Source organism: Rhamphochromis sp. 'chilingali', assembly GCF_963969265.1.
Source record: "Rhamphochromis sp. 'chilingali' genome assembly, chromosome: 21".
Taxonomy (NCBI): Eukaryota; Metazoa; Chordata; class Actinopteri; order Cichliformes; family Cichlidae; genus Rhamphochromis; species Rhamphochromis sp. 'chilingali'.
Window position 1 is genome coordinate 8899893 of NC_137949.1, and position 22487 is coordinate 8922379.

Below are 22487 nucleotides of genomic sequence, written 5' to 3' on the forward strand. Positions count from 1 at the left end.
AATGATGAACAAAATCGGTGACAAAGGGCAGCCCTGGCGGAGCCCATCACCCACCGGGAACGAGTCAGACTTACTGCTGGCATTGCGAACCAAGCTCCTGCAACGGTTGTACAGGGATCAAATGGCCCGTAGCAATGGGCCAGACACCCCATACTCCCGCAGTACCTCCCACAGGACACCCCGAGGGACACGGTCAAATGCCTTCTCCAAGTCCTATATAGATACCTAATTACTTATTTTAAGAAAGATTGATGTGCTGTTAACATAAAAAAAAAACAAACACTCAGCAATCAAGCAGTCAGTCAGCTAATCCCTGCATAATTTTTTTTTTTTTTTTTTTTAAACAGCAGGTAAGTGTTTTCGTATCATGGCAGTGATAGTTGTATCATAACCTGGGTGTTTGTCTATGGCGTTTGACACGTGTCCTCTTCTGCTTTCATGTATCTAAATGTGTGTTTAAATTTAATCAATGTTATTTTACGGTTAGAAAATGTCAATAACTATATTTTGCAACTGGCACCTACTTTTGCAACAATTGGCACAATTTAAGCCTAAGGTTGTCTTATATGGTGCAAATGTTTGATTCAACATTTAAGTCGTCAATAGATGATTTTTCTCCTTTAAATAAAAACCTGTTTAGGTTTGTTCTGTAAGTTGAGAGGTTTTATTGTACATAGTTATGTCAATAATGAAATTTTAAGGAAAATCTTTTGCACTTTTTAAGAGCCTTTTTGAGCTGCTGAGGTGATGACATAATTACAGTTCATGTGGTTATGTAATCTGTAAAAATGTAAAAGTTCCTAAAATTTATATGCACTGATTTGGCTTTGCACTTCATCATTCACATCAATAAACTTGAATTTCTGAAAAGATGTATGTTTTTGTTTTGTTTTATTTTTTGTTTTTTAAACTGTAACCACTGAATTCCTTTAGGAAATAGTTGCATATAATCAGGCATAATAGGCCATGAAATAAAATTCAGATTGTCTCATTATATTTACTGTATTTCATGAAATTGTGTTACTAGTAATGCCTCTAAAACTATGCTTCTGTCTATCTGTCAATGTGTCTGTAATATAAGATAGTTATGTAATTTGTAATTTTTTCCCTTTCGTTTTGACTTTGTTTTTATTTCATCTTAGTTTCAGTTGGTTTGCTTTTTTCAGTCTGTTGTTTAAATGTTTTAGTTTATTTTTTATTAGTTTCGTCTTAGTTTTATATTTTATATTTTATAATATAACTGAATACTAAAACTACGGTTATTTGTTCTATATATTACTTTAGTTTTCAAAGTTCAAGTTTATTTTTTCCTATTTTTTTTATTTGCGCTATTTAAATAAGAGTTTTGAATAAGAGACAACAGAACAATACAAAGTTTGACTTGTGTATATTTAACCTATTTTCTACTCCCAGACATCACGTTTTTCATACTATGAAGAAAAAAAGTGACATCAGCCTCTTTTTATAAACCGTTTTCCCGACTGTCAATGTCGCCGTTTGATTGGTCGTTGCGTCCTTCACTAACACGTTAGCCCCGCCCACCTCTGTCTTGACAGCGAACACAAAAAGGACATGTAGCCCAGCCTTTTCAAAGGACTGTTAGCTACTTAGCTACCTAATTAGCTACCTCGTTGAGCTTCAAAATTCATTGTCCTCATAAATCATTTTGTTTCATTTGACCGAGCAGTCAGCCTATATGTAGCTAATTAGTCATTTCAATGGCGTTCAATGGCCACCAGCGAGACGACGATGATATTATTGACGAAAACGAAACGCCCTCGAAGCAGCCGCGGTCCGACAAGGAGATGCCCGTTCATTTCAGAAACGAGCCCAACAGTGAGAGTGCCACTACCGCAGGAAGGGCCACATCCGACCGGCGGACTTCCCAGTCGGCGACGAGGCATCGACACGACTCTGTGAAGAAAACGAGGCCGCGTATGTGTTAATGTTGGCAGCGTGGGCTTGGTGTATTTACTGGGAAAAGGGGGCTGCTGTATGTCTACAATAAAAAAAAAAAATAAAAAAAAATCAGAGGCGTTCCCCATTAAAGACAGTCGCTGTTGATAATATAGGTTTGGCAAGAAAACCCCGCAGTTGGTCACATAAATTAAAAAAATGTATATTTGCGCTGGCCTTCCACTGTACTTGGTTTATAGCAAATGTGTGACTAATTTGGCATCCGATGTATTTATTATTGGTGGGCTGTAGTGGCAGCACATAGCCAGAATTTTTTTTTTTTTCCTTTTTGCAACAAGATGGCGTTAGCGGTACACACTGTGCTGTTGCATCTATGGATGAAGCAGCTTTGCCATCATCTGGGTGAACGCTGAAAACTCAGCTTTATATGTGCCATTTACCATAAATATTTTATATTTGTAGATGTATGTATTTTTCATCAATGTGCAAAATATTTTTATTTACAAAAACGAGGGTGAACATCAGTTTTGCATGTGTTATCTCACATAATGTAGCATTCCCCTGGTTTGGGATGGACATCGGAGGCACTCTGGTGAAGCTCGTTTACTTTGAGCCCAAAGACATCACAGCGGAAGAGGAGCAAGAAGAGGTGGAGAATCTGAAGAGCATCCGGCGCTACCTGACCTCCAACACCGCCTATGGCAAGACTGGCATCAGGGACGTTCACCTGGAGCTGCAGGACCTGACGCTGTGCGGCAGGAAGGGCAACCTGCACTTTATTCGCTTTCCCACGCACGACCTCCCAGCCTTCCTGCAGATGGGCCGCGACAAGCACTTCTCCAGCCTTCACACCACCCTGTGCGCCACCGGAGGGGGGGCGTACAAGTTTGAGTCTGATTTCCGTATGGTGGGTCTGCTGTTGTGCTCTGTTTTGGGGGGTGGGGGGTTATCTTGTAGGGCGTTGGGTATAGATTGGAATAAAAGCTATTTGCCTTGGTCGATCAGGAGGGGTGGGGGGCAGGCAAATGAGATGAGCATAGAGACGGCGCAAACAATATCCATTGGAAACACTGGAGAGATTGGTGAGACCGAGAACATGCTACTTCTGCTGGGTGGGGCTGGCAGTCTAGGGTCAGTAAAGATCATGAGATGAGCCATGAATTGTAGCACTGTTTTTGGCTTCATCTAAGCACAAATGTGTTGGAAGTTGAGCAAACATGTACACACACACATACTCACTTTCCAATGAACTGATTTAATTGGACAAATTAAATTATTTTTATTATATTATAATAAAAATGCCTGCTCACTGATCTTTGTCCCTATCCCCTCCCCATCATCCACTTTCCTGCTTCTGTATTCTCCAGACCACATCACTTTTCTGATGTTATCTCTGCTCCTTCTCCCACTTCTTTTTTTTCCCTCTCTCCTTTCGGGGGAAAAACAAAGATGGCTGACCTGGAGCTTCACAAGCTGGATGAGCTGGACTGTTTGATTCGGGGGGTGCTGTACCTCGACTCGGTGATGTCTAGCGGTCCCTCAGAGTGTTACTACTTTGAAAATCCTGCAGACCCAGACCACTGTGTCCAGAAGCCATGTACACTGGAGAATCCTTATCCTCTGCTGCTGGTCAATATAGGGTCTGGGGTCAGTATCCTGGCAGTCTACTCTGAGAACAACTACAAACGAGTCACTGGGACCAGGTAATGATGAGCTGGATGGCAGATGAGATGCTTAACAGGTTCTGTGCTATTGGGAAGTGAGTAGGAGTGAAGTGGAAAATAGCATTCGCCTACATTTAGTAACCTTAAAGCGAACTTGTGTATTAAATGTAATTTGATAATCTTGGGTTACGTTTGGATATTACAGGTTAGGTGAAGTGCAACTTTTGAGGTCTAAAAGGCCATGACTAGCATGGGCACCGGCTGGGTTTTCCTACCTTTCATCCTTTTTTTAGTTTCAGCCCTTGGTCCTAAGAGAGGAAGATGAATTAGAGAAGAGCATTGTGACACTAGCAAAGGGTAAACTACGTGACACCAGACTAATGTGATTCAGGAAGGTGCAGTCCAGTCGTGTCGGTGCCTTTGTGTGACGTTCCCGTTACCTTCCACTTTCATTACAAACTGCTTTCTTGACAAAAAATAATTCATTTGTTCTGGATTTAGTCCGTACATTTAAAATGGTCAATTATAGTCTTTTTTTTTTTTCTTTAGGTAGAGGGAGAAAAAAATCCTTTGTAGTCTGCCCTCTAGTTTGTTTTCACATGTGGTTTTTCTGTCTGCTGGCTTTGAAAGGGACTCATGAATGCTTGTTTCTTTCTCCACATAATGGCCCTCTGTCCTCTGTACTGGGAAAGAACTCATGTATTTGAATGAGCAGTCTCTAATGCATAGACGTGTCTTTCCCCTGTAATTTCAGAACCTAAACACTTTATTTTACTCTAAGATGTCTTGATTTACATACGCCTTACATGTCACTTTGCATGTGTTCACAGCCTTGGTGGTGGGACCTTCCTTGGCCTGTGTTGCCTGCTGACCGGCTGCTCTACATTTGAGGAAGCCTTAGAAATGGCTTCTCAGGGGGAGAGCACGCGTGTGGACAAGCTGGTGCGAGACATCTATGGAGGGGACTATGAGAGGTTTGGGCTGCCAGGCTGGGCTGTGGCCTCAAGGTGCGTTTTAAAGCTGCTGCCTTTGTTCATTCTTTATATCACAACCCTGTTTGTGATATGTTCCAGCATAAGTAGATGATTCAAGGAACCAGGACTGTGCTAAGTTTACTTAATTTTGAATCTCACAATTGAAATTTAGTAAAAAAGTAAGCTCTAAATTACAGATCCATCACTGCAGCTTTCAATGTTTAGCTATATCTGTCTTAAAAACGAATGTACTTTGACGTATTCTGTCCGCTTTGGTGTTGTTTATAAGATGTTCAGTATTGCTGTACGTCAAAGGCAGAATTATAATTGCTCAGCTTCTAAAATTGAGCGACCTTCCAAACATAAATCTTGCCTTGCTTTGGCAGTTTCGGCAACATGATGTCTAAAGATAAGAGGGAGTCTGTTTCTAAAGAGGACCTGGCCAGGGCAACACTGGTCACCATCACCAATAACATCGGCTCCATCACCAGAATGTGTGCTCTGAATGAGGTTAGTAGTGATGACAATGTAACAGCCACACCTTAAGTGTGCATTTGTTGCACTGTGAGTCTTAATGCCGCGATTGCAGATATATATGATGTAAAACTGTCAGGTGAGCCACCTAGATGGATGGAGGATGCTGTGTAGCCTCTAAATGATCAAATCAGCTACACTTACAGACTATATATGCTACCATCTACCTCATTGTTCATTCAGAGACTGCAAGGAATTAGGATTTGTGTTCCCAGTTGCACAACTATAAAAAGGTTTGAGGAGGTTTTTTGTCTTCCTCTGTTGAACAGTCTGCCCCCTGCAGTTCCTACTGTCTGTTTCCTCTTTGCGTTCAGCCTCTTTACGGTGCTGCCTTGTGCCGTCTTGATCAAGCAGCATTGTACAGGGCTATGAAGGCGTAGAGGAGGTAAACTGCATTGTGGATCTTCTTTCCTTGAGCTATGAATGAGTTACATTATTTCCCTTGTTTTTCTAGTGTGATATCAGTTATTCTAAAACTCTGGTGTCTCTCATCAGTTGTTTAGGCACTAATAGTTTACATTCCTATTCTTGTTTTTTTTTTTTTTTTGTAAAGAACATCGAGACTGTGTTGTTTGTTGGGAACTTCCTAAGAGTGAACACCCTCTCTATGAAGCTGTTGGCTTATGCCATGGACTACTGGTCTAAAGGTCAGCTCAAGGCACTCTTCCTTCGCCATGAGGTTAGTAAGTTTACCCCTTACTCCCATCAAAGACCACATGTATAGTATCTTCTAACTTCTAACTGCCACCTTGTGCCATTTGTTGCTGTTTTTAGGGTTACTTTGGTGCAGTTGGAGCCCTGTTAGAGCTTCTGCATCCGTCCTAATCCACCCAAAGAAGTACCTGTCAATCTGCTGCAAAGACCATTAGCACTTTAGACTGTTACCAGTTAGTTCCAGTGTGAGATGTTATTCCAGCCACCAACCAGTTGCTGGTAAATCTTGTAAAGTTTGTTAAGTGGTGAAATTCACTTCTAGGTTTTTCTACACATCTGCTATTTTGGTCAGTAGATGAAATAAACCGGTTTCCTGCCATGAAGTTGTACACAGCAAAGCTGACAGTTATTGTATGCAGGACTCTGCAGAAATGAGCCACGTTTAGTCTGAAGCACCTCAAAGAAATTCACCGGGGTTGCCTGAAACACTTCATTTAAAAAGTACTTTTCAGCAGGCAGTCCTGTCATGTTGACTTTCTTTACCCCTCAGTGGGTATCAGGTTCTTGTCCAAATATTTGCTATCATTTTTAACTGTATGTTACCCAAGGTGGGACCAGGTGGATGGAAGAAGTAATGAAAGTATAATTCGTCAGTGTGATGTGGCTTAAATTTTAGAAAATGACTATAAAATCACCAACTTAATTTCAGACACAATGTATTTTAAATGCTTTCTCTGGCATTAGAAAAATTGAGCTTTTTTACAGTTTTGAATGGAAACAACTGCTGGTTATTCTTAGAAAAAGAAAGTATCAGCTTTACCTTAGGAGTTAGTAACTGCTCTCTAAAACTGTAATGTAATAAATGATGAATTCATAATGAATTGAGTTTAGTGTTTCTGTTATTAACCTGATGGAACTCCCATCCACCTGGTGGCCTTGATAAGCTTTAACACTGCAAAAAATTACAACCATTTACTTTTTGTTTTTTCTTTTCTGTCTGTTTTATTATGTAACATTTCAATGTCACTGTTGGATTTGAAATGAAAATATTTAACAGAAAAGAAAAATACATTTCAGGCCACTATTTTAAGCAGATCTGTTACTGTTATAGATTATATAACATTTCTATATGATTTCTGCCTCAGTGAAGAGTGATATAGCACTCTTAAAATGCTCTTCCCAGTTGAGATTTCAGTGCTGGTAATCAAAAACGGTGTTGTGTATTAGGATATCTGCACTGCTGGGTGTCAACTGTTCTTGAACCAGTCTATTCCTACAGAGAAATCAGAGCAATTGATTAGACAAATATTGATGAATGAGCATGTGAAGTACAGGTAATAGTCGTGGCATCATTCACATAAATAAAACGGGCATTTTAAAGCAGAAACTTGATTGATTCCCAACAACAGAGGTGTTTAAACGCTGTGATCCCAGTTTAGGTTTTTCCTATTCAGTAAGCACTCAAATATTGAGTGAATGTACTACTTGCTGTGACGATCGTTCATTATTAAGATTATATCAATGTTGAACTGAGAAAACTGAAACACTGTTAGAATTTCATTATCTGTCCGGTTTTATTGTTTTCTGTTTAGTAATGAGTCCATCCATCGATTATGGGTCAATAAAATTAATCTAAGCAGTGAAGAGACGACTTGGTAAATAGCTGCAGACACGGTTTTTCAGGTGTCAGTTATTAGAGATCTATGAGCAAGTTGTAGATACACTAAGCTGATTTTAAATGAAGTGCCTCACATGTTTTTGTACCAAATACAGTACAGTATTCAGCCATGCGATTTTTAAAATTAAAACTTGTGTTTTTCAAGCTCTCTCTCCTTTTGCTTATACAAAGAAAACTTTGTACTTTTTTTGTAATAGAATAATGTCACGTTTCTCATTGAATTTCCCTAATTAAATACCAACTTGGCAAACTCTTCATGTTTCTAACTACACGTGGACATATCATTTGGGGATATTTAAATGACAAGTTGTTCGTTTTTAAAATGTATTTTTACTTGGAGATGGCTGAGTTTGTAGCTAAGCTAAAAGGTTCAACCAGCCACTTCAGAATAATGAAAATCAGGTTACTTTAAGGAAATTATGTGCTTACAGATTCAGATTAGCTTGGCTACTAAACAGCTACTCTTTAAAATGGCACTTGTTATACTGCAGTATAGTGTGCTATAGTGTGTTGCACAGCTTAAAAACTAATGAGGTTGTGGGTAAATTTCATGCTTGGCCATAGCCAGGTTTTTGCTTTCTACTGTTCATGCTAAGCTAACAATAAGCTACATCTAGTTGCTCTATAAGCTAGTTGGTCTTCTAGCTGTTTCTGGGACTTTGCATAAGTTGCGTTTGTGGGACGTTTTGTTTTTCTATTACTTAACCTGACAAGTGCCAAATAGTGGGATACAATAAGTGTAGAAAATTTTAAAGAGTCACTGGCGTGGCACTAAAGAACAACTTCGCCTCAGGTAAGTGAATGCATGTTTTATAGAGCTGGGCAGATCGATCAAAAATATTGATAGAATCAATACCAGTGATGTTATTGGTATGGGATTGCTAATAAAAATGCACCTCAAACAAGCACTTTGAAAAATGTCTGAACATTTGTTGTCTTGACTGTCACGGCTATTTTATGTATATCTTATAGCACATTTAACCAACTTTCCAGGTCTCCAAAGATGCCAGGTTCAAAATACATGAAAAGCTGAAAGCTGTGTAAAAAATAAAAAGAATCACAGTGATAAATTTGTGGTCATTAAAATGTGTCCAAAATGTGTGAATTTATGCTGATTCACCATATAAATCATGACTTACTAATCTCTACTACATACGCTGTTTTTAAAGGTTAAAACTATCAGTGTTGGTATCAGCAATACTGGGGATCGATACCAAAATTTCCAACAGAACAAATTCCAGTATTTTAGTGATTTACCACTGAAAATATTTAATACATAATTTATTTTGTTTATTTATTTATTTTTGTCTTGGCTGGTTTAAACCTACCAAAACGCACCCGCCTCCTTTAACTTGACAGAAATGTCTGTCTCATCTTGGTTGATATAAAATCTTAAAGTGTATCTTTATTCCATTTGGCACAGACAGTCTATGCAGTTTGGTCAGTTTCTTTTCAAGATATAATCGGAGGAGGATTTAATGTACCAAGTACTACTTGGCCAGCACTACTGGTAACATCAAGTGGATTGCAAAAACCATTAGCAGAGGCATTACAGCTGGAACTGTCGATGTGGTCGCATATTTTTAACCCCGGTTGTAAATCTGCAGCTGACACGTTGTGCGCTTTAACAGACACGTAGGCTCTGAGTGAAATTGGCGAAGTGATTTTTTTTTTCTTTTCTTTTTTTTTTTGAAGTTACGAAAGGCAAGACAGTCTGTTACAGAACCATCCATGAAAGAGTCTGTGTCTTTCCAGGGGAAAAAAAAAATCCAGCCCCCTTCAGTCCCGTACCCTCCTCCTCCTCCTCCTCCTCCTCCTCCTCGGGTGAGGGCAGCTGCCAATTTACGGACAACAACGTTTGAAGAAGGTGGACCACTGCCCTACAAATGAAACCTGTGTCTGATGGAGGGGGCGATTTAGCACAAGAACTGGGATTTTATGCTTCCTCTGACTTTGGATTCAGTTAATAAACTTCAGGACACATCTCCCTCTCTCCAATAGACCCGCTGTAACCTTTCCGCCGTGGCATTATAAGGTAAGACTACTTCATGATTAGTCAGATTATTTGATGCAATTTTTTACACAAGTCATAGTCTGGATTTAAAACAAAAACTATACTGTATTATTTGAAAGCCGTGAAGCTGCCTTACCGTCTGCGCCGTAGGTATGGTCTCCCAGTACGCAGAGTGGTAAAACAGGCTGTTTCTCTGAGCAGTTTTTTGGGATGCAGAATCAAACATGTGAGGAATGTTGCGACAGGAAAGACAAACAGTGACTTCGGAAAAATCCGTCTGTCCATTCACAAGAAACTTCCTGCGTGGTGTGAGGTGCTGATGTGGATCTGGATTTGAAGAACCATTTACTGAGATTTAAAAATAATAATAATAATAATAATAATACTGTAAATCCTTTTTATATTAAGATATTGATAAATTGATTTGTGCTCAGATGCTTTTAACAGCCAGTTAATCATCCAGATTAAATAGTCCAACTCCTTGCTTAGCACTTAGATGAACCAGAATGCCAACATACTTAAACTGCACTGTGTCAAAATGTCCAGGAAATGTTTAGCCGCCACAGATTTCCATGTTGTGCTGCTTTATTGAAACGGGCTTATGGGTCAGTTTTGTCCTCCATCCATCCAACTCCTTGTGGCTCATCTGGACTATTCTTAGTATAAAGTTTCACAAAGTACCCCAAAAGTCAATAGCATGTTGCAAAAAGGCAGGGAAATCTTTTTTTTAGCCCATAGAGCTCAAAATGCTAGTTTATTTTCAGTCTGTGAAAGTACAGCACAGTACAGATTTCTGCAAGTATTTAGAGATTAAGAATGAGATATGTGTGGCTTTTGGTGGGAATGTGGGCATGATGTTGTGCAGGGTAAGACTTTATAATGGCCAAGAGTGTTGTGTATGTGGGTGAGTCAGAGCTGTGCTGATTTGGTGAACTGCTGCCCGGTTGATTTGAGCCTTTCACAAGACATGATCCATGAGCACATTGGTATGGAGAGTGGCTGCTTTGATGATAGAAATAGAAACATTAGGATGAGAAAATGGGTGATTGGATCAGAAACATCAGATTCAGACTTTGTATCGAGGTTCTTTTTTAACAAAGGCTACAGAAACCAGAAAATAACTAGTTATTGTTTGTACTCCACTAGTTCTTCAGGCTTTCTGGAGGTCTTCCACCCAGCTCAATGGATGAATCTATTTTGTGTCTATACATGACAGACAGTTTACCAAATAACTGGTTTTAAATGGTATCTTTAGATATTTTCTTGCTGTTGCAAAAACACATAATTTGTTTATTTCTCAAAGATAACACAGTTTGGCTGGCATAAAATAGTATCTTTGCACAGTCTGGGTACTTCCCAAATAGCTGTTGGCTGAAAACGTGGCATGGTGTGCAGTGTGTTCTTTAAAAAATTGAGGAAAGTGGAGGACAAACGCAAAAGTGGCCTAAAATAAAGCTATCTAGAGTAGATGACCAGTAGCTACGTTTTGCATCCTTAATCAATAACAGAAAAGGTTAAGGTATACCAAATTATACGAAAACTACACTGAAAATCAGAGACAAATCAGTAATATGAAGTCAGGAATCCAAGTTGGAAATGTTTGGTTCAAACCACTGTCAACATGTACAGAGGTGATCAGGAAAGAAGTACAACAGTGTTTTACAGCCATCTGTAAAACACAGTGGAGGCTCTGTCATGGTTTGGGGCTGGAATTCAGCCAGTGGAGTTGGAGGTCTCATCGAAACTGATGGAATTATAAACAGAAAAACATCATCAGATCTGATCTTCCATGTGGTAAAATCTGGAAAGCATCTGATTGGCAACTGCTTAATTTATCTCCATGACAATGATCCCAAAGACACTGTCAACCCACTAAAACATACCTGAATAGAAAAAGATTGGCTTCCCCCGAGTGCAGACCTCAGCGTTACTGAAGCAGTGTGGGATCATCTTTGACAGGGAACACAACAAAAGGCAGCCAACATCCAAAGTGCTTTGAATGGCCTTTGAGAAGCCCGGAGAACTATTCCTGGAGACTACTTAAGGAAAGCCTGTCTAAGAGAGTTCAGGCTAAGTTGTAGACAGACAAATATTGCTTTTCAGGCTTGTTATAATTGTACAAAGTCTTTGTTTGCCTTATATATTATGTTTGTATTTATTTTTACACAGCTTTTAATAAGTCCCAGCACCTAGTTCTCATTTTCCTTCAAAGACATAAAGAAATTAAGGGTGGCCTAATACCTTTGCATGGTTCTGTATCCTTGCTTCCATATGTCACGTAACCTGGAGGTCATTATTTTTGTTGGGTGTCATGTCTGTCAATTATGATAACTCTATACTGACCAAAGTACTGCCTGACATCTGAAAACATGGTGATTTTTGCAATAGTAAAGGCAAAGACACACAGCGGGTTGTAAATGGTTTAAACTACTGACAAAAGTTAGCACATTTGAAATGGTGATAATAATAGGTCTTTACACACAAAAATTATGTGTATGTCTAAAAACAGGAAGCTGTCTGTAAACTCTGATGGATGTTTACAACAGAGTTAAAATGTTAGTGTTGGTCTGCCACATATTTTAGCAAAACTTACCTTGTTTACAACCTTTACTCTATAATAATCTGCAAAAGAAACCCCAAAAAAAACAGGGAACAAAATACAATGAAGCAAATCATTTAATGCAAAATGCAAAAAGTAGTTCAAAAATGTGTCCTATGTTGAAACTATGTGAAACTGTGTGATGCTAACTAAAGAAACTAACACGCTAACAATGAAGTTGATTAGAATCAGGCCAGTAAAATGGTTGGGGAGAGGGGGGGAAGCATTCCAGAGATCCTGAGTTCTCCAAAGTCATAGTCAGGATGGGAAAATGGTTCAAAAATATTTCTTAGCTTGAAATTACAGAGAATTTAGGGCTTCCTGTATACAACTGACATGGGCAAAAGATTCTCAGCTCTCATGTCTGCTCTATGATAAGAAAATGAAAATCTGTAAATAGTTGATACCACATCCTCTGGTGCTGAAGAGCATCTGGCTTGTTAGCACCTCATATTTCAAAAGCCAGCATCCATGAACCTTTAACAGTTCATTACCTCACAAGGCGTGAATAACTTGTGCATCTGTGAAGACATCATTAATGCTAAAGGAAATATAATATAAACAAATACTTCCACCTAAATAGCATCCATTCCAAGGAAGGCCATGCTCAACCTATATGCACATATTATAACAGCATCATTCTGCAGTAAAGGAGACAATTATGTAGTCCAAGTTTGTCACCCACTAAAAATATTTAATGAAAATATGCAAAGAGTCAGTAACTCTTCTGGCTTTGATGTGTCTCATCAAACTCATTCATTGTAGCCAAACTCATGAATCAAACTCGTTCAGTCCTTCTTAGTTTCCAGCTTCCATCTGCTCAGCACACACATCCTTACAAGCCTCACTGGGTCTCACAGACCATAGTCAAGAAGCGAAACAACTTTCAAGTTGTGTGTCTGACAGAATAAGAAGACAAATTCTAAAACAACAAATGTCTGCAAGGAAGTGTGTAAACGTCAGTTTATTATTCTGTAAGGGAAACATTTGCAGCTATATGCTCTGCTAACTACCCGAATGTAAGGAAACAGTGTTTTCATTTGATTTTCTTCTTAAAAAATATTTTTGAGAACGATTCAAGACACAGAACACACAAATAAGCAGCTTCAGACGTGCTGGCTATGCCGTTAAAAGCCTCTTCTGACCAACTGTGAATGTGTGTGTCCTTCCATTCGGCGTGAAATTGGACTCAGACGATGTACTCAGCCTTAGATCATGTTTTGGAAAGGTTAACTTAAGTTTGTGGTTTCTGTACAAACACACCACACTGCTGCATTTGTGTCTCTGGAGGGACAGACGTCCACTCGCTGAAAGCTCAAAAGGAGCGTGGCTGTCAGGTTATCAATAGCAGGCCTATGCCGAAAAGAGCAGAATGAGGTTTTCTGAGAAAAATCAGACTTTTGGTATTTCATAGAAAAAAACATTTATTAATAATTTATGAATTATTAACCCAGAGTACTGTCTGTTCGGCATTGTGAAACATTAGCACGCACAAATTGAAAAAGGTTGAACAGAAAGCTACAAGGACACTTTAATTAATTTAATAGATATAAACATTCATGTGGCCTTTAAATTCAGCCAGATCATGGGGTCATTAAAGCCTGTGCTTTTTAAAAGATCTCCTCCCACCCCCACACACATCAGAATCAAGTATTAACCAGCTGGTTTGAATCAGACTGCTGGAGCAACTCTACACCCTCAACATCAATCCTTCCATGTGTTGAGCATATTTGAGGCGCTTTTTTCAGCAGCAGTTGCAGCTATTTAGAAAATACACTGAGGGCGAGCAGTTTGTGTGTTGTGCGCGATGTGCTGAAAATACTGTTGCAGTTACTGTATTTGCGCCCCTTCTGATTTCCTAATTTTTTTGCATGTTTGTCAAACTTGCGCGTTTCAGCTCATCAAACAAATTTAATGTTAGACAGAAATAACCTGAGTAAATACAGAATATAGTTGTGAAAATCAGGATTTCATTTATTTTAAAGTTATTTAAAAGTTATATATATGACCTATGTGGCCCTATGCAAAAGGGGTAAATGACCATTAACCATAATAGCTCGTTGTGTCACTTTTTCCAGCAAGAAGTGCAATCATGCATTTCTTATATCTAGTCACGATCTTTTAAGTTGCTATGGGGGAATATTTGGTTTTCGAGCATGAACGGCCCGTGTAAGGTCACACAAGCTAGAATCTCAATCTGGTTTAATCTGGACTTTTCCAAAACCTTCATTTTGTTTTGTTTTTTGAGCCAATCAGAGGTGGACTTGCTGGTATCAAGTGTGCTTGAGCTTCAGGGCAGGAAGTCATTGCCAAAAATTCTCCTTCATTATTTTCTGTTTGACAGTAGAATTCATTGTCCCATCAATTACAGCAAGTCCACGTCCTGAAGCAACAGAGCAGCAAAGCAGCCCCAGACCATCACACTACCACCACCATGTTTGGCTGTTTTTATGAAATACTGCGTTCGTTTTATGTCAGATGTAGCAGGACTCAAACCTTCCAAAATGATCAACTTCTTTTTCATCAGTCCACAGAATACCTCCCCAAAAGTCTTTGAGATCATCAAGATGTTTTTTGGGGAAATGTGAGACGAGCCTTTGTGTTCTTTTTGGTCAGCAGTGGTTTTTGTATTGGACGCCATTTTCGCCCAGTTTCTTTCATATTGTTGAACCATGAGCACTGATCTTAACGGAGTAAAGGCCTGCAGTTCTTTAGATGTCGTTCTGGGTTCTTTTGTGAACTTCTCCTGAAAGAGTCGTTGATGTGCTTTTGGAGTAAAGTTGTAAGGCCAGCCACTCCTGGGGAGGTTCACCACTTTTCCAAGTTTTCTCAATTTGTAAATAAGGACTCTCACTGTGGTTTCTCAAAGGATTTGAAATTGTTTTGTAACCCTTTCCACTGATTAACAGATGTCAATGACTCGGTTTCTCAGCTGTTTCTTCAGTTCGTGGCATAATGTTTTGCTTTTTTTGAGATCTTTTAAGCTACATCACTTTGTCAGACAAGTTCTTTTCAGGGAGTTTTGGATTCATCAGGTCTGGTAAAGAGACCAGTGTGAGGATAGTGGTTACTCTCAGTTAAATCATGATTTAAAAAGGGGTGAAAATGTGAGAAATATGGAAAAAGAACTAAGAAATCCTGGAGAGGGTTAGTACTTTTTCATTACACTGCATTGGGGCACCCAGAGACTCTTCAAGGAATCAGGGTTAAAATTCTGGGGTCACCTTTTTATACCAGTCAATGAAACCATATTAGAGTGGGAGCTGATCTAACTAAGAAAGAGGGGTCGACTTTTTCAAAAAAATACTTCAAAGAGTTAAATCTCTGTCTGAATTGACGTAAAGGAATATTTGGTAATTACAGCACAAACAGACTTTTTTCCCAGTGAAAAACGAGTTGTAGAAATCAGTACAACTCTGATATCTGTGTTGTGTTTTCTCTCTGTGTTTTCTTAAATGTGAAGTATATAATAACTTTCTTGCACCTTCCTTTATATGCAGCTGAAATAATGGATAAATCAAGATGCAAGCAGCAGTTAGCGTTCAGCCTCCTGCTTGGGTTGTGGTTGCCTCACTGTTTAACTCAAACTACACCGTCAAACACCGCCACGTCAAAGCCCACAACGACACCGACACCATCCCCATCCCCATCCCCCCGGCCCGAAAGACTAAAGGTCAGACTGTCTGGATATCCTCGAAAACACAACGAGGGCCGGATAGAGCTGTTCTACAAGGGAGAGTGGGGAACCATCTGTGATGACGACTTCACGATAGCTAACGCCCACGTACTTTGCCACCATCTGGGCTTCGTCTCAGCCACAGGATGGACCCACAGTGCTAAATATGGCAAAGGCCAAGGTAAGGGTGGCTTCAGCCATGAGTGTGTCTAATTTCAGCATTCAGTTAAATATACAGTGTGATCATCCATTTGTGTTTTACATGATGTAACACACATAAGGGTGTTCAGAAAAGTAGTTGTTTCCAACAACATTATGTGCCAACATAAAATCTAGTTTGTCTAGACTCCCCAGTGTGTAATGTGTTGAAAATGATTGAGTAGAATCGTTTTTATTACCATTTGCACGGCTTCCCAACTTTTTTTGAATTGGGGCTGTATTTTTGTTCACCTCAGTATACTACCTAAATTGTAGTAACTGTGAAACGCCTTTACTTTTTAGGAAGTGCATTAGGACAATTTTTTGTGGTCCTACACAATAAAAAAACAGTATGTTTCCAGATGTTTATGAATAAATATTTGTAAAATAATAACATTCCCATCACCTCTAGCTGTACTTAGGTTTTTGGAACTAATTAAGTTGCCATGCTAACATTCCATGAACATGTTAGCATTGCCTTTGTGTGTAAGTAACGACGTCAATGTTAGCATTTAGATCGACCTTAGAAAGCCGCCGTGTCTAGCCTTAAAAAGTCTTGTAGAGTCTTGTAGTGATTTTAATAAAACTATAACCACCGAAATCGTAAGTGCAGCTGCAAACGTTTTTTCCTAGCCACCAGTGTTGCAAACAAGTGCTACTTCCAGGTTTGGGTTTATTGCTTTCTCCCTCCTGGGAGTGTGGTGGAGTTTCCCTAACAGTCTGTCGCCTGCGTAGGAAAAATCTGGCTGGACAACGTGCAGTGTCACGGAGGTGAGAAGAGCATCGAATTCTGCAAGTCCCGTGGCTGGGGCAACAGCGACTGCACTCACGATGAAGATGCCGGAGTTGTCTGCAAAGATGAGAGGATACCCGGCTTCGTGGACTCGAATGTTATTGATGTAAGTTGCCGAAACATATTTAAGAGAGATTAAGTTAGAGCCGATTAAGAAGCCGTCACTTGTTTATAAACAATCCTTTTTCTTCACAGTTTATAGACTTGATATATAAGGACTACACACATGGAAGAAATCTAACACCTCTGTGCAGCTCCACCTGTGGCTAGTGCACATGGTGCTGTTTAGCTCTTTTTCTATAACGTGTCTAACCTGCTGAAAGCAAAAGCTTCTCCAAGTGTAAACTCCTGAGGTAAAATTGTAATAAACTTAGCAGCTACAGTCAGTTATAGCCGGGCAAAACACTTGTTTTGTTGTTGATCCAGTAAATTCCTGGCTATGATGCTTTCGTAGGCTTGAAGGTAAAGTAGTTTAATTTGACCATTCATCTAGGTCTCTGTAGTTTTGTAGTTTTAAAAGTGTTTTGTACCAATTGCCAGTGAAACTCATGTGCATTTTGAAAAAATGGATGTCACCAGTTCATTTATGAGTTTCTGTACTTGAGGCAGGACTTCTGCGTCTAACACCTCGGCTTACGTTATGCAGAATACATGAATGTCAAGCTCAAAGTTAAACCATGCCCTCATTTAATAAATAAAGATGTGCAACTCAGAGCCTCTCAGGACACACACATAGGTGGGTTGCTGGCTGAGATTTTTTTCCAGTCGGTCTCTGTCTTTGATGTTGTTTGCATAACTGAATGGTCCCAGGTGAACAAGGTTATTCTGGTGACTCGTCTTCACAGACTGAATGAGCAGATGACACAGGAAGATTGCATTAAATACAAAAAGCTTCATAGGAATAAGTGAGTGGATTTTCAGATACATGACCATCTTCCCTCTTTTTCTTTGTTGCTGTGAGTGAGGGTTGCTTAAATGTGGCATCCAGACTTTAATCTACGACCAGAGCCAGATTTTTCTTTTCCAAATAAACAGCAGCGGAAGTGAGTCAGTGCATCGCTGGCAATCGGAGTCACGTTTACCACTCGTGAGCTGTTAGTGAGAGCACGAGACCTGAAAAATACTGTCCGGTACAGACGTGAGTCAGTGTGTAGTCTGGTCCTCTCATGCAGGACAAGTTTCATAAATAGTTTAGCTTTCATCCATATAATTTAGCTCCAAGAGCAACTTGTGATCCTGTATAAATAAATATATTTGTTATTTATTCCTGTTCTGCAAGGCACAAGTTGATGAGAACAAAGTCGAGGAGGTGCGACTCAGGCCAGTGGTTGGCGTGGCCAAAAAGAAGCTGCCCATCACGGAAGGTGTGGTAGAGGTGAAATACAAAGATGGCTGGGCACAGATCTGCGATGTAGGCTGGACAGCCAAAAACACCCGCGTGGTCTGTGGCATGCTGGGGTTCCCTCATGAGAGGAAGGTCAACAAAAACTTCTACAGGTAAGTGAATTGCATCAGGTTATGAGGCTGTTTGTGTATATCGTTTCAGCAAGAGAGACCCCACACTACTTTAAAAGGGAAAGCATGTTTGTGTTTTTCTTTTGGTTGCTTTTGGAACCTTTATTTAGCAAGAAAGTGAAACTCTGGAGACAAAGGGTGTCTTTTGAGAGAGAGAGTCTTAGGCCAAGATAGGCCATTTTAAACTAGCATGTTTTTTAATAGTGGGAGAAACCCAAGATCCTGAGAAAAACCAGCGAAAACACAAGCAAATCCCCCATTTATTGATAATAATCTTCAACTAATCTCGAGAAAGACATTTGTTTTGTTGCCAAGACTCAGATGAGACGATCACATGTCTGTATAGTAAATGTGAAGCTTGACCTAGACGCTTGTTTCAGTTCTTCCACCTTTGTTACTTTCATCTACTTTCGGTCTTTATGTTAAAGGCTGCTGGCAGTAGCTTCATGTTTAAGACCAAGACAGAGTAGGGGAAATAATTGTTTGATTTTCTGCTGAATTTGTAAGTTTGCTCACTACCAATGAAATGAACAGGCTCTATTTTGATGGTATTTTCATTTTAACAGAGAGAGGCAGGATATCAACCACAAATCCAGAAAAAATACATTACATAAAAGTCATACATGTTTAGGTTAATGAGAGAAATAAGTATTTGATCCTCTTCAAGCAGCCAAAATTCTTTCTCTCATAGATTGTCTTTGTGCCCATGCAGCACATAGATTTCAATCAATCAATCATTGAATTACAGATCTGAACTTGGCATATGTATGAAGCACCTGTCCATCAGTTCCTTCAATTCCACCCTCTTCACCACCAAGAGAGGAGGCATTGGTGTTCTCACAGTCACTGAGAACACCATTGGTAACACGCTGTGCTGTAATAATTGAAATCTTGGCCTGACCGCAAGGTTCACCTGCTCAAGAAGGCACATGCAGAGGCCTATCTTAAGCTTGCCAGAGAACATCTAAATGATTCAGACAAGGCTTGGGAGAAAGTGCTGCTAACAGAAGAAAACAAAACTGATCCCTTGGGCAACAAATCAGCCTTCCATGTTTGGAGGAAGAGAAATGCCGAGTATAACCCAAAGAACACCATCCTCACAGTCAAGCACGGAGGTGCAAACATGCTTTTGGGGTTGATTCAGGATTACTTCAGTGCATTGAGGGATCAGTGGATGGAGATATGTACTGTAATATCTTGGATGAGAACCTCCTTCCCTCAGCCAGAACCCTAAAGATAGGTAGCGGATGGGTTTTCCAGCATGACGGTGACCCAAAAAGTATCACTAAGTGAACAAAGGAGTGGATAAAGAAGAACCACATTAAGGTCATAGAATGTCTCAAGACCTCAGTCCTATAGAAAATCTGTGGAGTCATGAAACCTAAAGGATTTAGAGGGTTTCTGTGAAAAGGACTGGGACAAAATCCCTCATGAGATTGCTGTTCTTACCAACAAAGGCTACCCCACCATGTACCAGCTGCGACCCATAGTAAGACCACATCTGGATCCCCTTCAGTTCGCTTATCAGCCTCGTCTCGGAACAGAGGACGCCATCATCTACCTGCTCAATCGTGTCTACACCCATCTGGACCAGCCAGCGAGCACTGTGAGGGTCATGTTTTTTGACTTTTCCAGTGCTTTCAACACCATCAGGCCGACCCTCCTGGGTGATAAGTTAGCAGCGATGCAGGTGGATGCTTCTCTGGTGTCCTGGATTGTTGATTACCTGACAGGAAGACCACAATATGTACGTCTCCCACAGTGTGTGTCTGACAAGGTGATTAGCAACACAGGGGCACCACAGGGGACTGTCCTCTCCCCCTTCCTCTTCACCCTCTACACCACAGACTTCAGCCACTGCACAGAGACCTGCCATCTTCAGAAGTTTTCTGATGACTCTGCGGTGGTTGGATGCATCAGCAGGGATGATGAGACAGAGTACCGGGCTGTGGTCGACTCCTTTGTCACGTGGTGTGAGCAGAATCATCTGCAGCTCAACGTGGCAAAGACCAAGGAACTGATCGTGGACTTCAGGAAGACCAGGAAACACTTGACCCCTGTTTCAATCCAGGGGGTCAGTGTTGACATTGTGGAGGACTATAAATACCTTGGAGTACACATTGACAATAAACTGGACTGGGCTAAAAACACCACAGCACTTTACAGGAAGGGCCAGAGTCGTCTCTATTTTTTGAGGCGACTGAGGTCCTTCAACATCTGCCAGAAAATGCTGAGGATTTTCTATGAGTCTGTGGTGGCCAGTGCGATCCTCTATGCTGTTGCATGCTGGGGGAGCAGGCTGAGGGTCGCAGATGCCAACAGACTTAATAAACTGATCCGTAAGGCCAGCAATGTTGTGGGGATGGAGCTGGACTCCCTCAAGGTGGTGTCGGAGAGGCGGATGCTGTCCAAGATAAAGACAATGTTGGATAACACCTCCCACCCACTCCATGACATGTTGGTCAGTCACAGGAGCTCGTTCAGTGAGAGACTGAGATTACCCAAAAGCACCACTGAACGACACAGGAAATCATTCCTGCCTGTGGCCATCTCCCTGTACAACGCATCCACTTAACACACTGTTTGCTGCTTCAACTACACATGTTTCTTTTCCAAATATTTATTTATAAGTGACTTATGTATGTATGTATGTATGTATATATATGTATATATTGTACTATTCTTAGTTAGCGTATTGTCTGTCTTGTCTTAATGTTGGTTTAAAATGGAGCACTGTAACAAAAAATAATTTCCCCCAGGGATCAATAAAGTATTCTGATTCTGATTCTGATTCTGATTTTGCTTGGGAATCAAATTCTTGTTTCAAATCATTTTACGACCTTTATTTAATGTGTTTTTTCTGGACTTTTGGTTGATATTCTGCCTCTCTCCATTAAAAGGAAACTACCATAAAAATGAGAAATTGCTCATTTTCAAGTGAACAATGTCACAAATTCAACAGGGGATCAAAAAATTATTTCCCCCACTGTATGAATCTCAAACCCCCTAAAATAAGAAGATGTATACTTCTTAAAATACCAAACTCTTCTTTTAAATTGATAGGAAAGAGAAACCAATTGCACAGCCTATAAAAATGTATTCAGTTTAGGGCTGCCACGATTTGTCGACTAGTCACGATTACGTCGACTATCAAAATCGTCGACGACTGATTTAATAGTCGACGCGTCGTTTGAAACTTTGTACGATCACAAAAGACGCAGGAATAAGTGGCAGGATTTAAGAGTGTAATAACGGACTGAAACAGAAGATGGCAGCATTGCATGTACAAGGATGTCAGCTACCGTTAAACCCCGAAGAAGAAGAAGAAGAAGAAGAAGAAGCAGCTGTGTCCCAGAATTCATAGCGCGGCCCAGCGCAGTTTCCAACAATGGCGGCAGCTAGTTAGTTTTAATGTTACTCTTATTATTCTTTCTGGGTCACAAAATAAACGTTTAACATATTTTCAGGCGAGAATGTAGCTGTGTAAACCTCAAATATCTGCTCAGTTTATCAGGACACCACATATTTTCAAAAGCGCTCCGACGTTTTCGGAGACATCTGTTACCCACTAGCTCGTTAGCGAGCCGGGGGCTAGGCTCACTAGCGCCGTGAGAACACCGGACTCCCCGCAAATCGTTTTCAAACCCACCGCCGTCTTTCGCTACTCAGGTTAAATATATATGAGTCACTTAGATAACTTAAAATGTTACTGTTTGGCTTTTTTTTTTAGTATTTTATTTGTTCCTGAGTAAATCAGTTTGTCTGAGATTAAAGTTATAGTTTTTACACAGCTGAATAAACGTCAAGCAGACAGCTGATTATCAGAAGTGTGAGATGCTCCAGAATATACTCCAGTGTCCTGTTATATTTTAGATAGCAAGGAGTTTATTAAACTTCACCGAAACAATCTGCAAATTTCATTAAAATTTAATAAACTATCATCTTGTCTTTATTTTTAGTTAGCACAGACCTTAAACACTTAAAGCTGTAAGCTAATGATAGTTATATAAGAGCAGATGCTGCTGGTGCAATAAGCTGTAGTTTTACGTCTAATGGATGATGATCTGATTAGTCGACTAATCGCAAAAATAATCGGTGACTAGTCGACTATCAAAATAATCGTTTGTGGCAGCCCTAATTCAGTTATAGCGGACTTTCTTTTTCCAAGTTTATTTCTCAGTGCCAGCAGTGGGAATCCGGCTGCTTGTAAACAGCGGCTCTAACTTGCTCTTTCCCTCATTCACTTGGGATATTTGCTGCAGCCTCTCTGA

General features: G+C 40.1%; 2 protein-coding genes across 5 annotated transcripts in view; both read left to right on the forward strand.

Annotated features, from left to right (window-relative positions):
- Positions 1 to 1555: 1555 nt before the first annotated feature.
- pank2 (pantothenate kinase 2) lies at positions 1556 to 7565 on the forward strand. The gene is made up of 7 exons (XM_080871671.1): positions 1556 to 1935; positions 2472 to 2824; positions 3367 to 3620; positions 4412 to 4588; positions 4942 to 5065; positions 5643 to 5768; positions 5864 to 7565. Exons 1-7 carry the CDS (start codon positions 1719 to 1721, stop codon positions 5912 to 5914), a joined length of 1302 nt encoding a protein of 433 aa, XP_080727797.1. The 5' UTR covers positions 1556 to 1718; the 3' UTR covers positions 5915 to 7565.
- Positions 7566 to 7984: 419 nt separating this feature from the next.
- loxl3b (lysyl oxidase-like 3b) overlaps positions 7985 to 22487 on the forward strand; it is a 34172-nt gene continuing 19669 nt past the window's right edge. For 2 of the 4 annotated variants that reach the window (XM_080870030.1, XM_080870031.1), the window contains exons 1-5: positions 7990 to 8214; positions 9177 to 9456; positions 15535 to 15891; positions 16644 to 16807; positions 17981 to 18198. In XM_080870030.1, the coding sequence (XP_080726156.1) occupies positions 15543 to 15891; positions 16644 to 16807; positions 17981 to 18198 (731 nt within the window). In that variant the 5' untranslated portion in view covers positions 7990 to 8214; positions 9177 to 9456; positions 15535 to 15542. Of the gene's footprint in view, positions 8215 to 9176; positions 9457 to 15534; positions 15892 to 16643; positions 16808 to 17980; positions 18199 to 22487 lie in introns of all 4 variants that reach the window. The other 2 variants (XM_080870028.1, XM_080870029.1) reach the window with 2 other exon arrangements.

Bases quoted from the DNA above. Each gene is read 5' to 3' on its own strand.
- pank2 (XM_080871671.1), top strand. From the start codon at position 1,719: ATGGCGTTCAATGGCCACCAGCGAGACGACGATGATATTATTGACGAA. The intron at 3,621-4,411 runs GTAATGATGAGC...ATGTGTTCACAG, and splicing joins AAACGAGTCACTGGGACCAG to CCTTGGTGGTGGGACCTTCC. The intron at 5,066-5,642 runs GTTAGTAGTGAT...TTTTTTGTAAAG, and splicing joins GAATGTGTGCTCTGAATGAG to AACATCGAGACTGTGTTGTT.